Genomic DNA, 18,785 nt, shown 5'->3' on the forward strand with positions numbered 1-18,785 from the left:
TTCTGGAGAGACTAGCATGATTAAATATATACCAAATAATAATTGTGTGTGTATTTGTGATGTGTGATGCCTTGATACAGTAGTATATTGATTCATGATGTATGATTATTATCTTAACCATTCTATTGGTATTCCACTTATAGAACATGACTTCCTTGTGTTAGGTCCAGCATAAATACACAAGGAAAGGTTAGTCGTGTTCAATAGATGGTTGTTATTATAACTTTTGTGCATTTTTTCACTCATACCTGTTTCTGGATTTTATTTAACCCTCTTTTCCTTTTTTTTCTATCCATTGCATAATTCTAAGCTTTTAAGAAAATTACTAGAATATTTCAGTAAGATTGAATTATTGAGAAATAAAATTAAATAGAATTTGTTTGAATGTGAGCATAATGTTTTGTACTTGTTGCATTTTCCCCATCCAATAACTTTCCAGTCTTCAAATGTTTTATTTCCAATAAAGCCATATTAACAATATCTCATGAAATGGTTTCAAGTGAGTATCACAGGATTTCCTTTCACAGGAGGCAGTGTCAGAACCAGGAATCACAAGCTGCTCACTTTCCTTACAGCTGCCTGCACCACTTGTTGGCCATACAGCACACTGATGAGTTACTAACCACAGAGCTTTTAAGCAGTTGAGTTGTGACACTTCTGCAGTAGGGGGGAAAAAAAAAGAAAAAGGATGAGAGTGTGAAAGTTGCCAAGAGTTTAATCTAGTGTAATTGTTTCTGCCCACAGTGTTGATGACAGGACTGCCTACCTGGCCCTGGGAGCAGTGAGGAACATCTCACTTAACATTTCCATCTCTAACATTGGGGATGATGCCTACGACACCAACGTTTTCTTCAACTTTTCTGGGGAGCTCTTCTTCATCAAAATGTGGCAAAAGGTAAGAAATGCCAATCTTGCTGTGAAGAAGTCTCCTAATGTTAAGTTTACTTGCAAGGAGTAGGAACAGGGGGTGGCCTGGTCCACAGTGCTGAGAGATTTGGAAGTTGTTTCTGGTTATGCTGGGCTTGAATTTCTTCCAGGCTTTTTACTGAGGTTTTCTCTTTCGTGGGTTTAAGCTGAGAAAATGATACAGTTTGTGTTTCAATAGAAGACACAGCACTGTTATTTGGGGTCAGCTAATGAACCAGAATCATCAGTTGAGGTACTAAGGTATTAAGAGACAGGAGGAGACTGGTTTGGAAATCTGTAGAATACCGAATAGCACTGAAATACAATGGCTGCCTCTAGTTTGAGTGGTGCCACACTGCGCTCATCAGTCCTGATCATCTCCTGACCTAGGTTCCTAGCTTTTTGTTTTGTTTTGTTTGTTTTCCTTGCAGAAACCAAGATGCAGGGCTGTTCTCTGCTCACATCTGGGTGCAAGTTTGGATTGTGGCCAGGGCATTTCATTAGAACTAAGAGCTCAAAAGTGCTTTTCATTTCACCTGTATCAACTCAGGTGAAGTTTTCAAGCTTTAGCCTCTTCACATTTTAGGTTGAAATGCACAGATGTTTTCATTAGCTTGAGTTTATTTGGAGTTGAAAAGTAAACACTGAATTGAGCTTTTTGCAAACTGATGGCTATGAAAGCTGAGTGTGAGTAACATGAAAATAAATTGCACAAAATAGAAATACAATCATAATAACATTCTGACTGTTTGCTCCTGCTTTTTGCTGTCATTTGTGTCTCTGCTGAGGCTTTGCTATGCTTTTGAAGCCATAAGAGCAGTATTAAAAACAGTAGCACACATGTTTCAAAGTATGGTATTAACATGGCCCATTGAAACAATGATATTTTGTCATTATTTTTCATATTTTATAGAGAAAGATTATAAGAGATTTTCGCTATTACAAACCTCCTAGATTGCCTCATTACATAACAAAGTATGATAAATTCTGATAGAAGTTAATTCTGTTGATTTTCACATTAGACTTCGACATTGCATACAATCACCAACCTCAGAAAATTCTTTTTCTATTATAATCTTCTTTTTCAGTATGTGTAGGTGGTTTTTTTTTATATTTATTTATTTATTTAAAAAAAAAAAAAAAAGGCAGAAATACCTTACGCCAATACACAACTTCTCCTTAATGGAAGTTCACGTGAAGACTTCTAAGGTCTGGCCTGGCTCCCATTGATGTCAGTGGGAGGGTTTCCATTGCTCTGCACTGGAAAAGAAACAGCTTGATGTATGTTCTTTTAAAAGTTTTTTTTGTCTTCTGTACTTAGTTGTTGAATATTGTACACACATGGATTAACTGGAACACCAATTGCCTTCGTTGTTCTTCTTGGCCAATGCTGTCAGGGAACAAGCTGAAGATGTGCTGTTTCCCTTGGTATTGTACCTTGAGCCTGGGTCTAAAGCAGACTTGAAATAGCTGTGTGAAATGCTCCCTAGAAGGAATGGTTTCTGGAAGCAGATGACATTGTTGTAGGGTTATCTCACTACTCAATGTGTCTTCAGCTAATAGAAGCTATCATTTCTTTAAAAACAAATAAACAAAAAACAGCATACATCAAGGAGATGTGTAGGCTTCCTTCTCAAAACCAGAGGGTTTTGAGAGCTGTAACAGGGTATGTTATTCCTGCCACTCCGGTGTTTGTGTGTTAGATTTGATAACTGTTTTTTTTTTTTGTTTGTTTGTTTTTTTTTCCTCTGATAATTTAATAACAGGTTTGAAAAACTGAGAAACAGCGTTGTGTTGGGTGACTTTGCTTTCTCTCAGTCAGCTTTTGCTACAGGACAAGCTAATGGATTGTTGGCTTCACCGTGTATCCAGATGGGAAACTGGATTACAACCTCATAGCTTCAATTAGTGTTATATTTTCCCTAAGCTCCTTGAACAATGCTTTTTTAAATAAAATATCATGGACTCTCTGTTTCATAACCTACTCCCATCCCTTGACATCTATGCAAAATATGTACTGTGCATGTACTTTAAATAGATTTTATTCCTGTTTGAACATTGCCCAGGCAAAAATCCAGAACATAAAGCTGGAGTAAAAATGACAACTCATAAGATTTCCCATAGTGGAGCAATTTTGGAATCAAAAGAGCTGCTGCTTATGGAAACTTCTTGCTGCAACTGCCTTTTAATGAATGACAGTAAAGTGGAAGAGAAGGGTCTCTTCCATGTGGTTGCTTGACACTTTTTCTGAAAGGTGGACCTCAGAACAGTGACTGCATGGTGAGCTTTTAAATCGATCTCTATAGTCCTTTCAGTATGCTGTGAAATCTCTGGTTTGTTTTCCCTATGTCTCCAGTGGATTTCCTGGCAGAATCAGTCTCGTTATTTCTTGCTGTAGTTTGGTTACACTCAGAGCTGACACTGCAAAAAATGTAATGTTGTTTTCTCAACAGAGTTACCGTGACAAAATGCCAGTTTGTGTTTGAAAAGAACGGCATGGCCACACTCAGTAGGGATTACCAGTAGCATTCTCAGAAGTGCATTATGGAGATAGCTCTTCCTTTTGCAGAGACTGAGATTTCATGAGCTGTGGTGAATAGAGCACCTGGCAGGGCTTTGCCGCTTCTCCATGACGTGAAAAAGCATTTGCAGACTGATGTTTAAACGACTCCATTTATTCCACCGTCTGATTTTCCTGTTGTGCTGCTGCCAGTCCTCCCTGGCTTTGAGGACAAAGCCCAGCGTTTTTTTTCCATAGCTTCTGACAGACAGCCCTCTTCTTTCTTGAGAGGCACAATATGTTGCATGGGCTTCAGGCAACAGACTTCTCATCTCTGCCTACCCTCCCTGCAGTGTTTTTAACTCTGTCATCACTGCTGCCCTTCCAAGGGACTGTTTTCACAGAAATGTCACTGTCCTTCTGTACTCAAATCATCCCTTCACCCTTTTTACATACAGGGAGACTCTTCTGTGGAAGTAAACGTATAGCTACAAAACAGTACATTTCTTAACTGGTGATATTCTTGAAAACTTAAGATACAGTTGTGGGTTTCATCTCCAGTAGCTTACTGTGCATATTTTCCTTTCATTACAGTTTCGATAACCATGTGGTTTCATATAGAGTGGCAACACTTGGATTATAAACCTTATTTTTCAATTCTTCCTAACTTTGGTAGAATTAAACTGAGATTTCTAGAAGCCAGTTATAACTCACGTTGTATAGCTAGAAAAAGAAGCAAACAAAAAAGCCAGAATGGCAAAGTCCATTTGAGGCTGGGCAAAGGCTGGATTTCTTCTCAGGAGGTTGACAACGCGTGGCCATTGATGTAAAGCCTGTGAAAAGTTTCAAGTTATGATTCAGTGAGAACTGGTAGTTTTACAGGTGCATGGGAGCATTGCACTGTAATGAATTTCAAAAGTTGTCCACTAGGAAAAATGTTCCTTTTGAAATACGAAGAGATTTAATCATTTAAACCTCACATGTTCACTTAGATTTCACTTTGTGTTGAAAGAGATTGGTCACCTCTTCCCTAATTAGTAGATCTTCTATTTTTTTAATATATTAAAATGTATTGTCCCATAATTTTAATTCAATTTCAAGAACACTATTTCAGAGCCTGAAAAATCCACTTAACAGAGGTGTCAATATCACTTTCCTATAGAACACAGGGCGCTGCCTGTGTGCTAAGGAGTCTGGAAAAGGGAATAAAAGGCTCTGACTGCTAATATCTACATCATTTTGCATCTATTGGAATTGCCTGCTGACTTGTGAAGTTTTGCTGAAAATGCTTGTCAGAAATAGGCACTTTGCTAACCATTTATTAGCTGCTGTTTAGAGCAGAAGGGTATTGTTAGTACAGTTACAGAAAAAGCACTATAAGCTTGCTGGAAGTGGCTGTTAACATTTTTCAGAGACTTCCCAAGTAGGCTGCTACAACAGCCACCACTGATGGGGAAAATCCCATTCATTGTCTGTGCCTGGCCATACCATCCAGCCTTTCTCACTCCTTTTGGTTGGCTTAGCTTTTTGTGGGTTCAGCGAGGTGAGCCAGCTTGTAAGGGGTCAGATGACCACCAGGTAAATGCAGGAAGAGCGCTGGAAGTACGTGATCAAGGAGCTGATGTTGGGGGGTGGGTGTAGGCAGGGCCATATCTTTATTAAACCAGCTCAGGAGATTTTATACTAATGGTATAAAAATATCATATGTAACGTAGTAATAATAAAAAACAACAATAACCTAATATCTATAGCATTAATCTCTGGCTACTCTTGAAGTGCTCTGCAAGGACTGGAGGGAATCTAACGGCTAAGCCCATTTCAGCATGGGTTATGGAGAGCGGAGGTCAGGAAATCCCACTGCTGACTGTCATTTCCAGACGTGGATTATTTCTTTATTTCAGGCAAGCTCCCAGCATCGAGAGCCAGCTGTGTATAGCATTCCTCCTGCTTTTTGCAGCAGCTTTTGCAAGCAACAGCTGAGTGAAGGGCTGGGCCAGGACAGAGTGAGCAGCAAGGTTTTTGTTTCCTAGGACTTACACATGAAGGAAATACTATATGAACCCTTGGTGCTCGTTATGAATATGCTGATATCTTGAGTCACACTGTTTATGGACCCTGGGATTTTTCTTCAGATAAGTAATGCGGTGCCTTCTCTAGGTTAACAGGCAGGTCAGGTCATGCACTTTGGATACAGCACCCCCCCCCCCCCCCTCTTGCTCCCTGAGAGCTTGCTGACGTCTCCTGACTAAGAGAGCCCAGAAGAGCTGCACACACTGAGTTTATTTTTTTCCAATTTGGAAATTCTCTTACTCTGGTTTCCCATGCTGCTCATGCTTTCTAAGAGTCTTAGGGCTGGCAGGGACAGGATACTGATAGAGCACAAAAGCCTAGAACACGTACCTCCTTTTGGATCCATCTGTGCCAGTGAAAGAAACTGTAGGCCATGGGTATTCCCGACATCTTTTTTTTCTAGTAGTCTTTACCCCTTTGGAGCCATTGGTAGAGAACTTACTGTGATTGCTCTCAGTTCACCTCCAGCTGGTTAGCAGAAACCTTTTAAATTAGAGGCTTGAGTTAATCCAGCTGACATTGCGTGGAGTAGGTTGGAGTTGCTTCTGTCATCTGCTCTGCCAGAGTGTCAGAGTGCCAAGTAGCATGGAAGCTGTGACCCCTGCACTGACACGAGCACATCTGGAAGACCTCCCAAGCAATATATCACTTAGGTGAGGCGATTTGAACCCTTCTGCCAGGAGAGCTTTTATAGCCAGGATTCAGGAATAAGTAGTGTGGCAGTCACCACCACCTGCTGCTTCTCCTTTCTTGTGAATCTAATACTTAACTGGTGTTCCAAATCTAATTTCTTGATTGGGAAGAAAAAATACATGTAGTTCAAGCTATCTGACTTCATTTTTTACTTTAGTCTTTTTCTGTGAATGCTCAATGAAAGCCTTAAGTTTTATACTTCCCAGGGGATAATAAGTAAGGAGCAACATTTTTTTTCAGGCCAGAAGTTGTTAGAGCCACTTAATATCCACCTACTCTCAGCAGGTAGGAATTGAAGGCTAAACGTTTGGTCCAGATTTTCTTTTTGGGATTCAGATATCATTCCGACTGACAGGGAATGAGAATTGTAGACTGGATTTAGTTGTATAAATAATACTGATAGAAGTCTTGTAAATTTTCCTCTTACCGTCTATGTCTGAATGAAGTCTTTGTTATTTTTTTCCCCCACCAACAAATTAAATCAACAAATAGAATGCAGAATCCCCAAGGTCTGTTGGAAAAACCCCTATTGGAATAAATGATTCAGAATCCATTATTTTTCAGGAATTTAGATCTTTTTTTCGCTTAGAGATAGAAGAGCCTATGCAAGCTTGTTAAATCTCATTTTCAGGAGCAGCTTAACACTTAGAAATCTGATTGAAGGGTGGTAATGTGTAAAACAACGATGTGACTCAGACCTTGCAAAACTGGATACAGCCAACTCCAGCTAGCTTTAGAAATCTGAGGTTTTTGCAGTCTTAAGCTATTTGTAGGGAAACAGTGACTTGCTGTGGAAGATCATCCAAAGCATTTCTATGGGAAGCAGTAGAAACTTCAGATTCAAACAGACAAAGCTTTTGATGATGTACTTGTTTCTTTAGGGTGATATTGAAGTAAAAACGTATTTTAGAGTACAAAAATGTGGTGTTAATTTTTGTGCGGCTTTACAGCAGCCTGTGATTAGTAAGCTGTTAACAAACGTTTGTTTTGAAGGACTTGATGGTGCTGGAATAACATACAGAAGGACCAGATACATTGAGAAGCTTTATGCTGATCTGCTTGGGCTGTGCTCTGTGTTATGTGATGAGGAAAGTGTTTGTCCTGGAAGTAGCTTGTCATGCCTCTTAGATTGACTGTTTACATATATATACAAATAATAGTTTTAGGGAGTAGCCTGGGATGCTCTGTGAGGCTCAGATTATTAAGGGAGGTTTTGTTTGACTGCCTAGCCCTGTTCTTCCCTTGGGCCTGCAAGAGGAATGAGTTTCTAAAGGAAGAACAGCTGTGTGGATGAGTACACTTATTTGAGATGCACACTTTTTGTAGAAGCTGTAAGGCAGCCTGTGCTGTAGCAACGCCCATTGATGGTGAATGAGTACCCACCAGCTGCTGTACCACCCAAGGTGGGGCTTCACCATGGCCAGGCATGAGTGGAAGTCCTGGTTTCCCTCCAGATGAGAGAGGGAAAAGGAAATCTGAAGCAATGAATTGATGAGACTTTCTCAAAGGTGTGGAGAAAGGCTCCCTGAGCTGCAGGTGGTCGCCACCTCTCTGTTTTGGCCCCATGTGGCCCATTCTTCACTGGATGAGCTGCTTCACCGCACGCATCTTTGGGAACTCTGCAGAGACAGGAGCCACTGCTATGGTCGAATCTGTGCTGGCCATTAGAGAGGTCTTCAAAAAAGGACTTTGTCTGCCTCAGTTGCTGAGATGCACTTGCTGGCTACTGCAGTTTAGATGATTATCTTAATAAATTGCATTGCTGGGAGAAAGGGAAGAACTCTTTGCAAAGGATAGAGCCCTATATACAGTAATCTCCATACACTCAATCTTGGTTTTGTTTATTTACAGGCTACTCTTTCCCTACAGGAAAGATCATCACTGTATTTCTTGTGTCACAGTGTCTCTTCTTTCTCATCATTTGGTGTTAAATTCAGTGCAGAGGGCCGTGCAGACATTTGTGGTAATAAATCTATGGAGCAGAATTTGTCTCCTATGTTCTTAAGGATGGGGCTTACAATTGTCCAAACTTAGAAGACCTCTGCAAAAGATTTACGTAAGAATTGATTTCCACAGGTTTTAGTGGCAGTAATTACAGCATGAGGGTTTGGGGGTTGTTGTTTTTGTAGTAACTTGAAGTTTCGAGTTGATTGACTTTCCGGTATGGGAGGTCAGTTCTGTTCTTGTAGGAGTTTCCTTTCATCGCTTCTAAGACAGGTGGATCAAGATGGTGCCTGGAGATAACCGATACCCCAAGCCGAAAACCCACCAGAACTGTGTAAATATCTGTATGGTTAAGTTGCCTAGTCCTGTGGCAGGAAGCAGTGGTAATTGCTCTCTTTCATCTTGTTCAGATTTCTCCCCTGATCCCAATAGGATCTATAGATAAAAATGAAACCCTCTAATTATGCTCATTAAGCACAAGGCATGATTCTGCAGTCATACTTGGGGAATAGCCTTCTGAAGTTAACTGCAGTTTTATTTGTAGAAATACTTGAAAACAAACAAATCAGACAAACAGACAAAACCAGACAGCTTCACAGTATTTTACCCACAGTCAGAAAGATTAGTAAAGGTGAGAAGAATTTTAAGCTGAAAATCCAAGGAGGGGTGGTGTGAGTAAACAGGAGTTTTCCTTTGGCTTGGTATCAGTGCCATGGGATTTTCTGACTCTCCTGTAAACTCCTTGGTTGCTTCTGGTGTGAAAGGAAAGTCCTGACTTTTTTCTTTCTTTCTTCCCTTCTTTCTGTTTCCCCTCCCTCTCTTCCTTCCTCCCTTGAATTTCCTGCTCATTCTTTCCTCTTTGCCTGAAACACATGGCAAGAAAGCCCTCAGGAGGGCCTTGCTTTCTTCTGGAGAATTGGGCAAGGCAGGCTCCCTCCCCTCACCATGTCCCACCCTGAGCAGCTGACTGCTGCGGGCTCTGCCTTGGGTTCAGCCGGGATCAGTCTAAATTCCTATTAGCAGATACAGACGTGTTCCCCTCCCCTCTGGAAGAGGCCTTAGGGCCCAAAATCTGGTGGTTTGGGGTGCCCTTTTTTTTTTTTTGTTATATATATATACACATGTATTTTAAGAGCTTGAGCTTTCTATGGCCTTTCATCAAAGCCAAAGGTATCGAGTAAGGAAGAGGAGAGGAGGGAGAAGCATCCCAGCTGGCTTCAGGTCTGGTAAGGTCTGTGAGGTGCTGGCGGTCTGGGGTGAGCAGGGGAACCCCTCTCTGGGCTGTCCCGGCAAGGCTGTGGTGGGACACAGAGCCAGGCGTGTTCCCAGGCCACAGTGTTTTTGCAGCCTGCCTTTGGGAAGAGTCCAGAAAACCTGCGCTCTATTCTTGGCTGTAACCATTTGCAGGAGAGCAGGGCAGGGATTTCCACTCGGCAAGAGGAGGAGTGTGCTGACCAGCTGCTTTGCATAGTAGAGCAGCATCTCTTCAAGTAAAACCTTACAAGGGAACTAAGACTGTGTTTTTTTTTTTTTTTTGTTTGTTTGTTTTTGTGTGTGTGGTTTTTTTTTTTTTTAAAAAAAGAAAAGAGAGAGAGAAAACACCCCACCAGCAACAAACCAACCAACCACCACCAACAAAAAAATAATACACAAGCCACAACTTTTTCAATATCCCAGTGCAGGAGGTAATGAATTTTACCTTTGCATTTCATCAGTGTCCCTAGATTAGCGTTTATCATGTCATGATTTCCTTCTGTGGAAAAAGTCCTGATGTGTCTTGTGTTGGTGTTTCTGAATGTCCAAAAGCCCTATGTGTGCTTTCAAAGGCATTTCCTGGGTTTTCTGGTTTGCCTTTGGCTGTTGGTGACTGTAGACTGAGCTGAGGTTTATTAATTGCAGGAAAATATCCAGTGCCAAACTCGTTATTATTGTTATTACATTAATAGTATTGTTTACCCTTGAGAATTACCACTGGGGAAGAAGGGAAAAAAAGCTTGATTTTTTTTTATTGCTTCTTCTTAGTCTGTTTTAACTTGTGTTGGTTTTTTTTGTTTGTTTTTTTTTTTTTTTTTTTTTAGTAGTGAGCTTTTCCATTTGTGTTTTCATTGAACTATATGGAGACGTTGACATTTGAATTTATCTCTTGACCTTGTTCTGAATTTAAGCTTTTCATTAATAACAGTATGAGGAATATTGCAGAGGAATATGCTAATATTCAGTATAATTCACAGCTTACATATAGGAGGTTGTCTTACATGTGGGTATAAATTATCTGTGCTTTCAGAAATATCACTAGGAAATGAATGTTGATTCTTTGGTTTCTGCCATCTGATTTTTTTCTGCTTTTAATTCTGAGAAACATGTTTTGAACTTTTGTTCATTCCTATAGAATGTTACAGCCCATGGGTTATCTGTAATAATCGAAAAACAACTCTCCTCTTAATGTTGCCATGCAGCCATGATTTAGTAGTGAGGTGTGTGCACATATATGTATGTACATCTGCATGTGTAGTCAGGATGAAGGACAGCTCTCCCCAGACCCTTTTCTCCTCCTAACCGCTTCCCTGTCTCTGACTTTTGTCTGAGCTATTGAAGAGCATGCACTCATATGCATGAGAATGCACTGCTGTTATGAAGCTTATCTTAATATCCCTGAAAGATAAGAACATTAAATGACCTGTGTGATTAGAATTCACATTAGAAGTGGTAGTTGCTCTTTCCAATACTGAGCTGGAAAGCTCACGCAAAAGTAAATGACATTTAGAAAAATCTACTGAGAAGTCTCTGCAAATGTATGTATAACTTGCACATTGCCCATATTTGGCTCCTCAGCAATATCTGCTGATGGTAATAACCTATGGGGCACAAAATACCTGCGGTAAAGTGGCTGTGTTAGGGTCATTTGCAGTGTGTTTGCGTGTGTTATTGGTTTTGGCTCTAGGAAATAGTTTCTTTTGCTTGGCTGCAAAGACACAGTTAACTTTTTATTTCACTTTGTGCCTTGTTAATGAATGGAGTAATGTGCGTGTGTGTGTGAAAGATAGTTGGTTGAATTTGTTCAAGAAATGGTACAATATGAATACGTTAAAGTATAAATATTTCTAACAACAGTGGGTCAACAAAGGCATCCTTTATGTCCGTAATCCTTCTAGGGATGTAACGGGACATAATCCTTCTAGGGACAGTCCTTCTGCAAGCTAAGGCAGAATAGTCTAGCAGTTCTTACACAAAGAGAAGAGGTCCCCCTTGCCACCTCCTGTCCCCTTATCTCTTTGAATGTGTTCATTGGGTGGCGTTCGTGGGATTTCAGGTGTGCAGAGGATGTTTTGGTTGGGAAGAGCTCAGGATGGTTTCTGTAGACAACTTCTTCAGGTTGAACGATTGGTGTTGCCAGTTGTGTCAGTTCTTTGATCCAGGAAGTAAAACAACACTTAGCTTTATTATTACCCTTCTGAAATTACCCTTAAGACTTTTTTTCTTAATGCAGCCATAAATCTGTTCCTATATATTTATAGGACAAGGAGTATAGCTATAGGAGCAGCAAATGTTTTGGGAATACGTGTAGGATCTGATCATTTTACATGTGGAGGTATCTGGCACACGCAGTGTAGCGTCTTCCTAACTTTGATACAATTATGACATGCCTTTCTGCCATTTCTCATTCTAACCGCATATGTCGGAGGAAATAAAAAAAAAAATCAGTTCATGGTCATATGAGCGGAGCCAATGAGTTAATCCCAGTTCGAAACCACTATGTGTATGCCTGTCTTCCTCAGCTGGAAAAGAGCATGAGCAAAGCCATTAACAGAAAGCCTCAAATAAGGTTTGATGTTAGCTTTTTCTCTTTCAGTCTTTTTCCCCCACTGCCTGTACATACTTCTGCCGTGCTGCATGCAAAGAAGAGCACTAGCAGAGGGGCCTGTTTATTGTTTTAGCTAGCAAGTTCCAAGCAATGAATTGCTTGGAATAGAAAGAGAAACAATAATTACATGTTCCACTATAAAAAGCACTCATTATGTGAAAGGCATTTGTGTCTTAATAGAAGTTGCAAGCCTGATTCTTTAGTGAGGGTTACAAAGGACAGGTGAAAACTGGATCACCAGAATGAGTTTTGTTTGTTTTTATTAAACTTGAATTCACATAGGCTTAGATATTAATTTCTTGGTCACGATGGACATGAATTACATTATTTAGTACGTAAATTAAGATCGCAAAACTGTCTTGTGTTCCAGGCTCAATGCTTCACCGATTAGCATTTTTAGCAGCTTTTAATTGTGGAGTGTCATTAGCTGTCCCTTCCTACAGGCAGGCAGCCCTGTTATCTCTGCTTTCTTTTTTTCTCTAAAGGGGGGAAGTGAAACAATGAACCAAAAAGGCTGCTTTTGAGGAACAGCTAATGGTAATACAGCATTAAATTAAGTAGTCTTGATAGAAGTAGCTTGTCATTGTTTCACATCCTTTAAAAGGAAGGAAGAACAAAAGAAAAGATTGATTTGCAAGATGGAGAAAATAAAAGGGGGTCCAAGTGCAAGTTGTGCTCTCCATTCCAGGACTTGCTTAAGATTTTTATTTTTTTTTTTTTAATACCGTGAAGGACAGAGGATTGTATATAAATCCTTCCTGTGAAAAAAACACTCTTCCTTTTCTGATCGAAAATGAATGAGCTGCCACTGGGACTGATACGGATCTTACTCCAACATTTCCAGGATCGTTCTTCTGCAGAGCAGGCACATTGCACCCAAAGTCCCCCTGAGCTGAGCATTAAAAGCAAGGAGCTTTTGCAGGAAGTGGCTGGGGGAAGCTCTCAAACCCATGCATGGTCCTCCAAAGCCTCAAATCAGCAAAATGCCTGGGAAATTGCACGACAGGAGGTTTCCCCTCAACATTTCTAGTGCCTCCAGTCAAGGTAGCTGCTGGCCCCTGCAAGTCTGTCTCCTTTGCACCTTTTCAGCTCAGGTGGTTGCCCTCCCAGCAGGAACTAGGAAGTGTTAGAGCCACGTGGAGATGTGGAGGAAAGGCAGCTTGAACTTTCTGGCCCCAGGAAAACATTTGTTTTGGGTTACGTTCAGGAGTTAGAGAGGTTTTCAGGAGCCTGAGATTATCCTGACTGGACCGGCAGACCCTGTGCTGAGAAAAGAGGTGTGAGTGCCAAGTCTGAGGTAACGCATGTTCCCCAGAGCGTGGATGTAGCTACACAGGCCAGAACCCCAGCATGTGTTCTTGAACTGATGATGACAGCAATGATCACAGAATCACAGAATTTTCTAGGTTGGATGTCACTTCTAAGATGATAATTTCTGTTGGGAAGGGTGGGGGAGAGGGGAGGGAAGGGGGAAGGGTGGCCTCAGAAGTGCAAACTTTTCATTAACAGCTATATTCCAAAAAATACAAATTTGCTCTGGTGAGACGTATTTTCTGCCATGACTACTTTCATACCACTGTCTGTGAAAGAGTATAAAAGCAAGAATAAGGCACTTATCTCTATTACAAGCTTTTTTGAGATATAGTAAAGAGATCCCAGGGAAAGTCCAGTGTCTCCAGCTCACCTGGATGATTCCACTGTTGGCACTGGTCACCCACTGCTTTAAGTAGTTGGGGCATGACATCCTGTACATTGGGGGCATTTTTATCAGTTTATCCTGGATAACAATCTCTACATGACTTAGTCATATGTCCCATTGTGCCCAAATTTAAATGGCATTCTTTATATTACTAATAACATCCAGCTCATGCCCAAGGATGCCCCACAGGATGAGCATTGTTGTGTGGGCAGGTGGAAGCCTGACCTTTAAGCTGTTCCCACTCTGCTAGTGGAGTAAGTATAGCTGTACATTAACACATAAAAACAAAGGTCAGGAGCAGCATGGCTGAAATGTAGTCAGTCCCTCAATGAATGAGGGACAACTGACCTACTAGCTGTAGGGGGGCAGTGGCTCTTGGTGAAGTTCCCTGGCTTGTTTTTTTCTTTATGTTGATTTACTAAGATCAACAGCACTCATCCAAAGTTTTTTTTTTTTTTTTCTTTTTTTTAAAAGAAAAAGATCGCAAAACTGTCTTGTGTTCCAGTCTTGTTCCAGATCGCACAACTGTCTTGTTTTTTTTTTTTTTTTTTTTTTTTTTTTTTTAAAAAAAAAAAAAAAAAAAGAGAGGGGTTTAGCTTTTGTAGTACACTGGAAGCTGATGCAAGTCCAGTTGGTCTGTTGACAATGGGAATTTGTGTGCTGGCAAAGGAGATGAAACTTCTTGGAGTAGCACCAAAACTCCCTTCCTCCTTACAACTTCACCAGCTGCCCTGTAGGTCCCTTAAAAGGTAGGAGTTGCAAAACTACAACTGTTTTTATTGACCTGTTCAGAAATGTGTTTGGGGACTTAATGACCTACATAAGCCGAGTGACCGATTTCTGGTGCTACTTAGGTTTCTGAGGTGATGTACTTTAAAAATCTGCTGTGCTAGCTTTTTCTCAGTTAAGATAAATGTTAGGAGAGAAAGAGAAAAATAAGAATGCTGAAAATATCCAGCAAATAGAAAAGCTTTTGTTTTTTTCTCCCTCCTTTCTCAAAGATTTGCTGTGTCGGTTGGGATTGGTGATCTCATGCTCTATAAATAAGTTCTGTCAAGGGTGGAGAGGGAAGAGGAGGGAGGCTCTAATTAATTACATAGAAATAGTTGTTTTCACAAAATAAGCATCAAATCCAAGATGTTTGAAGCCAGGCTTGCTGGGCTTGGGGGTGGGGTGTGCCTACAGCATTTACTAATGAGATCATGGAATAGGACGGGAAATCTCTCTCTGATGTCAAATAATTTTGTTGTTTCATGAAGAGAACTAGGAAAAAGAGGTTCCCTATCACCTTTCAAGCTTATTTTGATAATGAATTAAAGGATCGATTCATTATCAAAATTACAAGACCAGCCACCCTGGTTCCCCAAATCTTTGTGTGTGTGTGTTCGTTTGCGTGTGTGTCAGTGTACTTGGGGTATGCAGTTTTGCTTGTTCATGTGAGTGGTGGCATGGACAATGCTCTTTGCCAATGAAACAGCAATTTGTGGAGCTGCAGAATTTATGTATGATACCTCACGTTTGCCAGCTTAGTTTGTTGGGATAATATCCCAACGCTCAAAAATGAAGGAAAAGTTTTAGTCCCTGTGATGCCTTTTGAAACAGACCCTTGCAGAACACGTGGTATTTTTATTCCATCATGTAATTTGATTGGATATCCAATATTTTTCAATCATTATATTCAGAAGACTAAATAAACGTTGTCATAAGGCTAACATCTAGGTGAGCAAGTCCTTACTGAATCTAATTCCTTCTCTATAATACTTTTCCTGGTAGGTGCTGACTCTAGAATATCTTTCACATGATAGTTGCCATTGCTGCTGATTTATCACTGAATTGCCCTTCACATTATTCACATTGTTGCTTGCATTCCACCAATGTTTGGAAAACACAGCAGGAGAAACCTGTGAAGCTGGGGCTACAGAGCTGTTATGATGCAGGAATAAAACCCATCTTAAAACAAAATTCATGATGGAAATAAATTACTTTCTGTGTTTCCTTGTCACCCAATTTGTGTTGGCAAGTGGAGAAATGTACCCAAGAGTTTCTGATCATGAGATTCAGAAGTTCGAAGTTGCTACATTTACCACATGTCAAGAAATTGAATAAAACTCATGAGACTTTTGTTCTGAGAGCAAAACTCACTGAAACGTACGTGAGGACTTTTCCTAGATCTTCAATGGCTTTTAAAGTGATGTTCACCTGTGCTGAACCACTGCAGTCCACCTTCAAAGCTGCTGTCAGCAATAGGGTCTTTCCAGGTCACAGACATGCTTGGAGCTCACAAAAAGTCCTATGGCCTTCCCAGCTGGAAAAGAGAGAACCAAACTCTCAAAACACTAGCCTCAGTCTGTGAGGTCCTGAGATTTTTAAATGTCACCGTTTCAGTCATGACAGATGCCTTCTACTTGAATTACTGTGTAGCACCGGGAAGAGTTCTCCGTTTACAATACCACTGATCCTCTTTGTGTTCCTGCAGTTTTAAAATACCCAGCAAAGCACCATTTTGGAGGAAAGCATGGTATCTATGGAATTGTATTAGAAAATCCATCCTGTTATTTGCACAAGAAAGGACCTGCAAGATGAAATTACTTGAGCTGCACTTGCTTACAGTCATAGGGAAACTCAACCTGGGCCATCATTTGTATTGAAAAAATCCCCAAGCTTTCAGGAGCTGAGGCTTTCCTAATTGCTCTGTACGTGTGGGTAACTGTGACCCACATTCTTTGGTGACCTTTGTTGCTGCGGAAGGAAAGTAAATCAGTATACTCAGGTAGCTATTGAATGAATTTACTAATCTTCATGTCCTTGAAGCCTCAGTAAAGGTATTAAGAGGATTGTGAGGCAGGGATGGCGAAGGGTAGGATCAAAATAAAAATTATTCTCAAAACCCTAGGAAAACCCGCAGTGGGGGGAAGTTACTGAAGTACAGCTGAAGGGCTTACACCAAGATTATGAACAGTAATTTGAAGAAGCCATCCCAAACATCATCAAAGAAGTGGTCGTTTATTTTAGGTTCCTGACCTGAAAGCTGTTGGTGCTACTCAAGTTTGCTAGCTTAGTGCACAGAAGGAGGTTCCAACTGTGAACATACACATGTTCAGTGATATCTCCCCAAAGTGAGAAGCTCTCAAAATGCAGTTCATGTTTATATAATTGTCCTTTTGGGAACAAAGCATCCAGATGTTTGTCTAATCTCTAATTTGGGAAAGTGTCCTTGTTCACCAAAAATTCCAATTTGTAAATTGAAATTGCTGAGATACAAATATGTGCTTTAAGACAGAGGCCATAATGAATATAGGAAAAAAAATGTAGAAATTTAGCTAAATTATTTAACTGAACTCTATTTTTCCTAGTGTCTGATAAAAGCCTCTACCTTTGGTGTGCAGGTCAGATACACTAAATCTCCAAATAACTAGTGGGGAGAGTTAATTGTGAAGTCTATATATTGGAGAGTCTGTACTGCGTAGACTTAAAGTATCTAACTTTGGAGATTTAACACAGCAGGAAGTAGACGGTGCAAATAGCCCTCCTTAGTGCACTTGTAGGACCTCTCAGGTGAGGGTAGGTGGTGCCCTGTGGTGTCCAGTTTGGTGTTTCTCAGACAGACAGGTGTTATAGAGCAGGAAAAGCAGTAAGAACCAAGAGCATGTTCTCTGGCAACAAGTGCAGGGTTTCTCAGTATTTGCTCTTGGCACTTTTCTTTTTTACCCATAGGAAAACCTGCAGTAGGATGAAAAAAACTAACAAGTAAAAGAAATTCTCAACATCTTCAAAACAGGGGTGTTCTGCCAACATGTTATCAAGGCTTCCAGGACATTTTCTTCTCTGTTCCAGAGCGTATGTGCTAGCAGCCAGGATTTGCAGGGGGGAGACATTTTATCATCTAAACAACAAAAAAAGCCTTAATTTGAATATAACCAAGGAAAGAGAGAAGTAATTTGTTCTTAGATGTAATATCTAGTAAGTCTGATGTTTTGTTCTGTTTTGTTTTTCTGCTAAAAAATATACAGTTTATCCTAACAATTCTGCAACAAAAATATTTTCAGTGCCTTTTATTAGTGATTTTAATCCATTCAAAAACAACCGTGAATCAGAAGACTGTTTAACAGGATTAGGTCATCTCTGGCACAGATAACCAACAGTATTCAGAGCAGTACCCAACTCACCATCAGTGCAGGAATTAATATAACTTTCTCTTGACTGTCTGGTATGATTTTATTAAAAAAAAAAAAAAAAAGTTGTATCCATGACATAATTTTGCTAAATTCTACAAGTTGAGTACTGTTCTAGTGCAGCTTCATGCTGACACTGAAGATGCACTATCTAGTAGTAGCTCATATGCTTAAAAACCAGAGATCTGACAGAGAATAAATGGGTGTTAGGATGGTTGAATTCACACCTTTCCTGTGAGAGCACTGGTGAGTGCAAATTACAGCACAAGTGGCCTATACTTTTACATTTGTTTGCTTTTGCTGATAGTCATAATTTGGTAGAAGAGTTGTCAAATAGATAAGAGCCTGGTAGCAGATGGTGTTGAAGGGGAACTAATGGGCTGAGGAAGATTACTTGAGGGCTTGCTTGAGGTATCAGGCTTGCAACAATTCATGGGTGGGGATGAGCAGTGGGAGCAGGTCAAAGCAGCGTGCTGATGACTCCAGGTGGGGGGTGACCTCAGTTCAGAGGAGGATGGTTCTGACTTTGGGGAAGAAAAGAATAACCCTAAGGATGGGAAAAATAAAACCAGAATAATGTGATTATAGGAATTGCCAGGTCAGGCTGAGGGAAGCAGAAAATTTTTTCCTCTGAGGTTGAAGCTTTTTGTTTGGACATGAATGAGGCAGAGGAGGTTCAGGTTGTATCAGCTGATGACTAAGTCACCACATACCAGCTATGCGAGATTCATATGGGAAAAATGCATTTGTGATTTGATTTTAAAACTGCTAGTTGAGTTGAAGCTCAGGAAGTTTCAGTGCCCTTGTGCCACTTCATGTATGGTGTTTGTTTCTGGTCATTGGCATTCAGGAATGGGGAGCACAAGGAGCAATGTCCTGAGTTGGTATGTCAGCATGAAGACTCTTCCCAGAGGCAAGCCTCTAACCTGTCACTGTGTT

At 40.5% G+C, this 18,785-nt stretch overlaps 1 protein-coding gene across 2 annotated transcripts in view; it reads left to right on the plus strand.

Moving 5' to 3' along the window:
• The window catches only part of ITGA9 (integrin subunit alpha 9), a 216,740-nt gene that overhangs the window by 141,090 nt on the left and 56,865 nt on the right, over positions 1 to 18,785 (plus strand). For both annotated transcript variants that reach the window (XM_032180886.1, XM_032180885.1), the window contains exon 18: positions 745 to 895. In XM_032180886.1, coding sequence (XP_032036777.1) covers positions 745 to 895 — 151 coding nt within the window. The remainder of the gene's footprint in view (positions 1 to 744; positions 896 to 18,785) is intronic.

The sequence above is a fragment of the Aythya fuligula genome, chromosome 2, assembly GCF_009819795.1.
Source record: "Aythya fuligula isolate bAytFul2 chromosome 2, bAytFul2.pri, whole genome shotgun sequence".
In the NCBI taxonomy this organism is placed as follows: Eukaryota; Metazoa; Chordata; class Aves; order Anseriformes; family Anatidae; genus Aythya; species Aythya fuligula.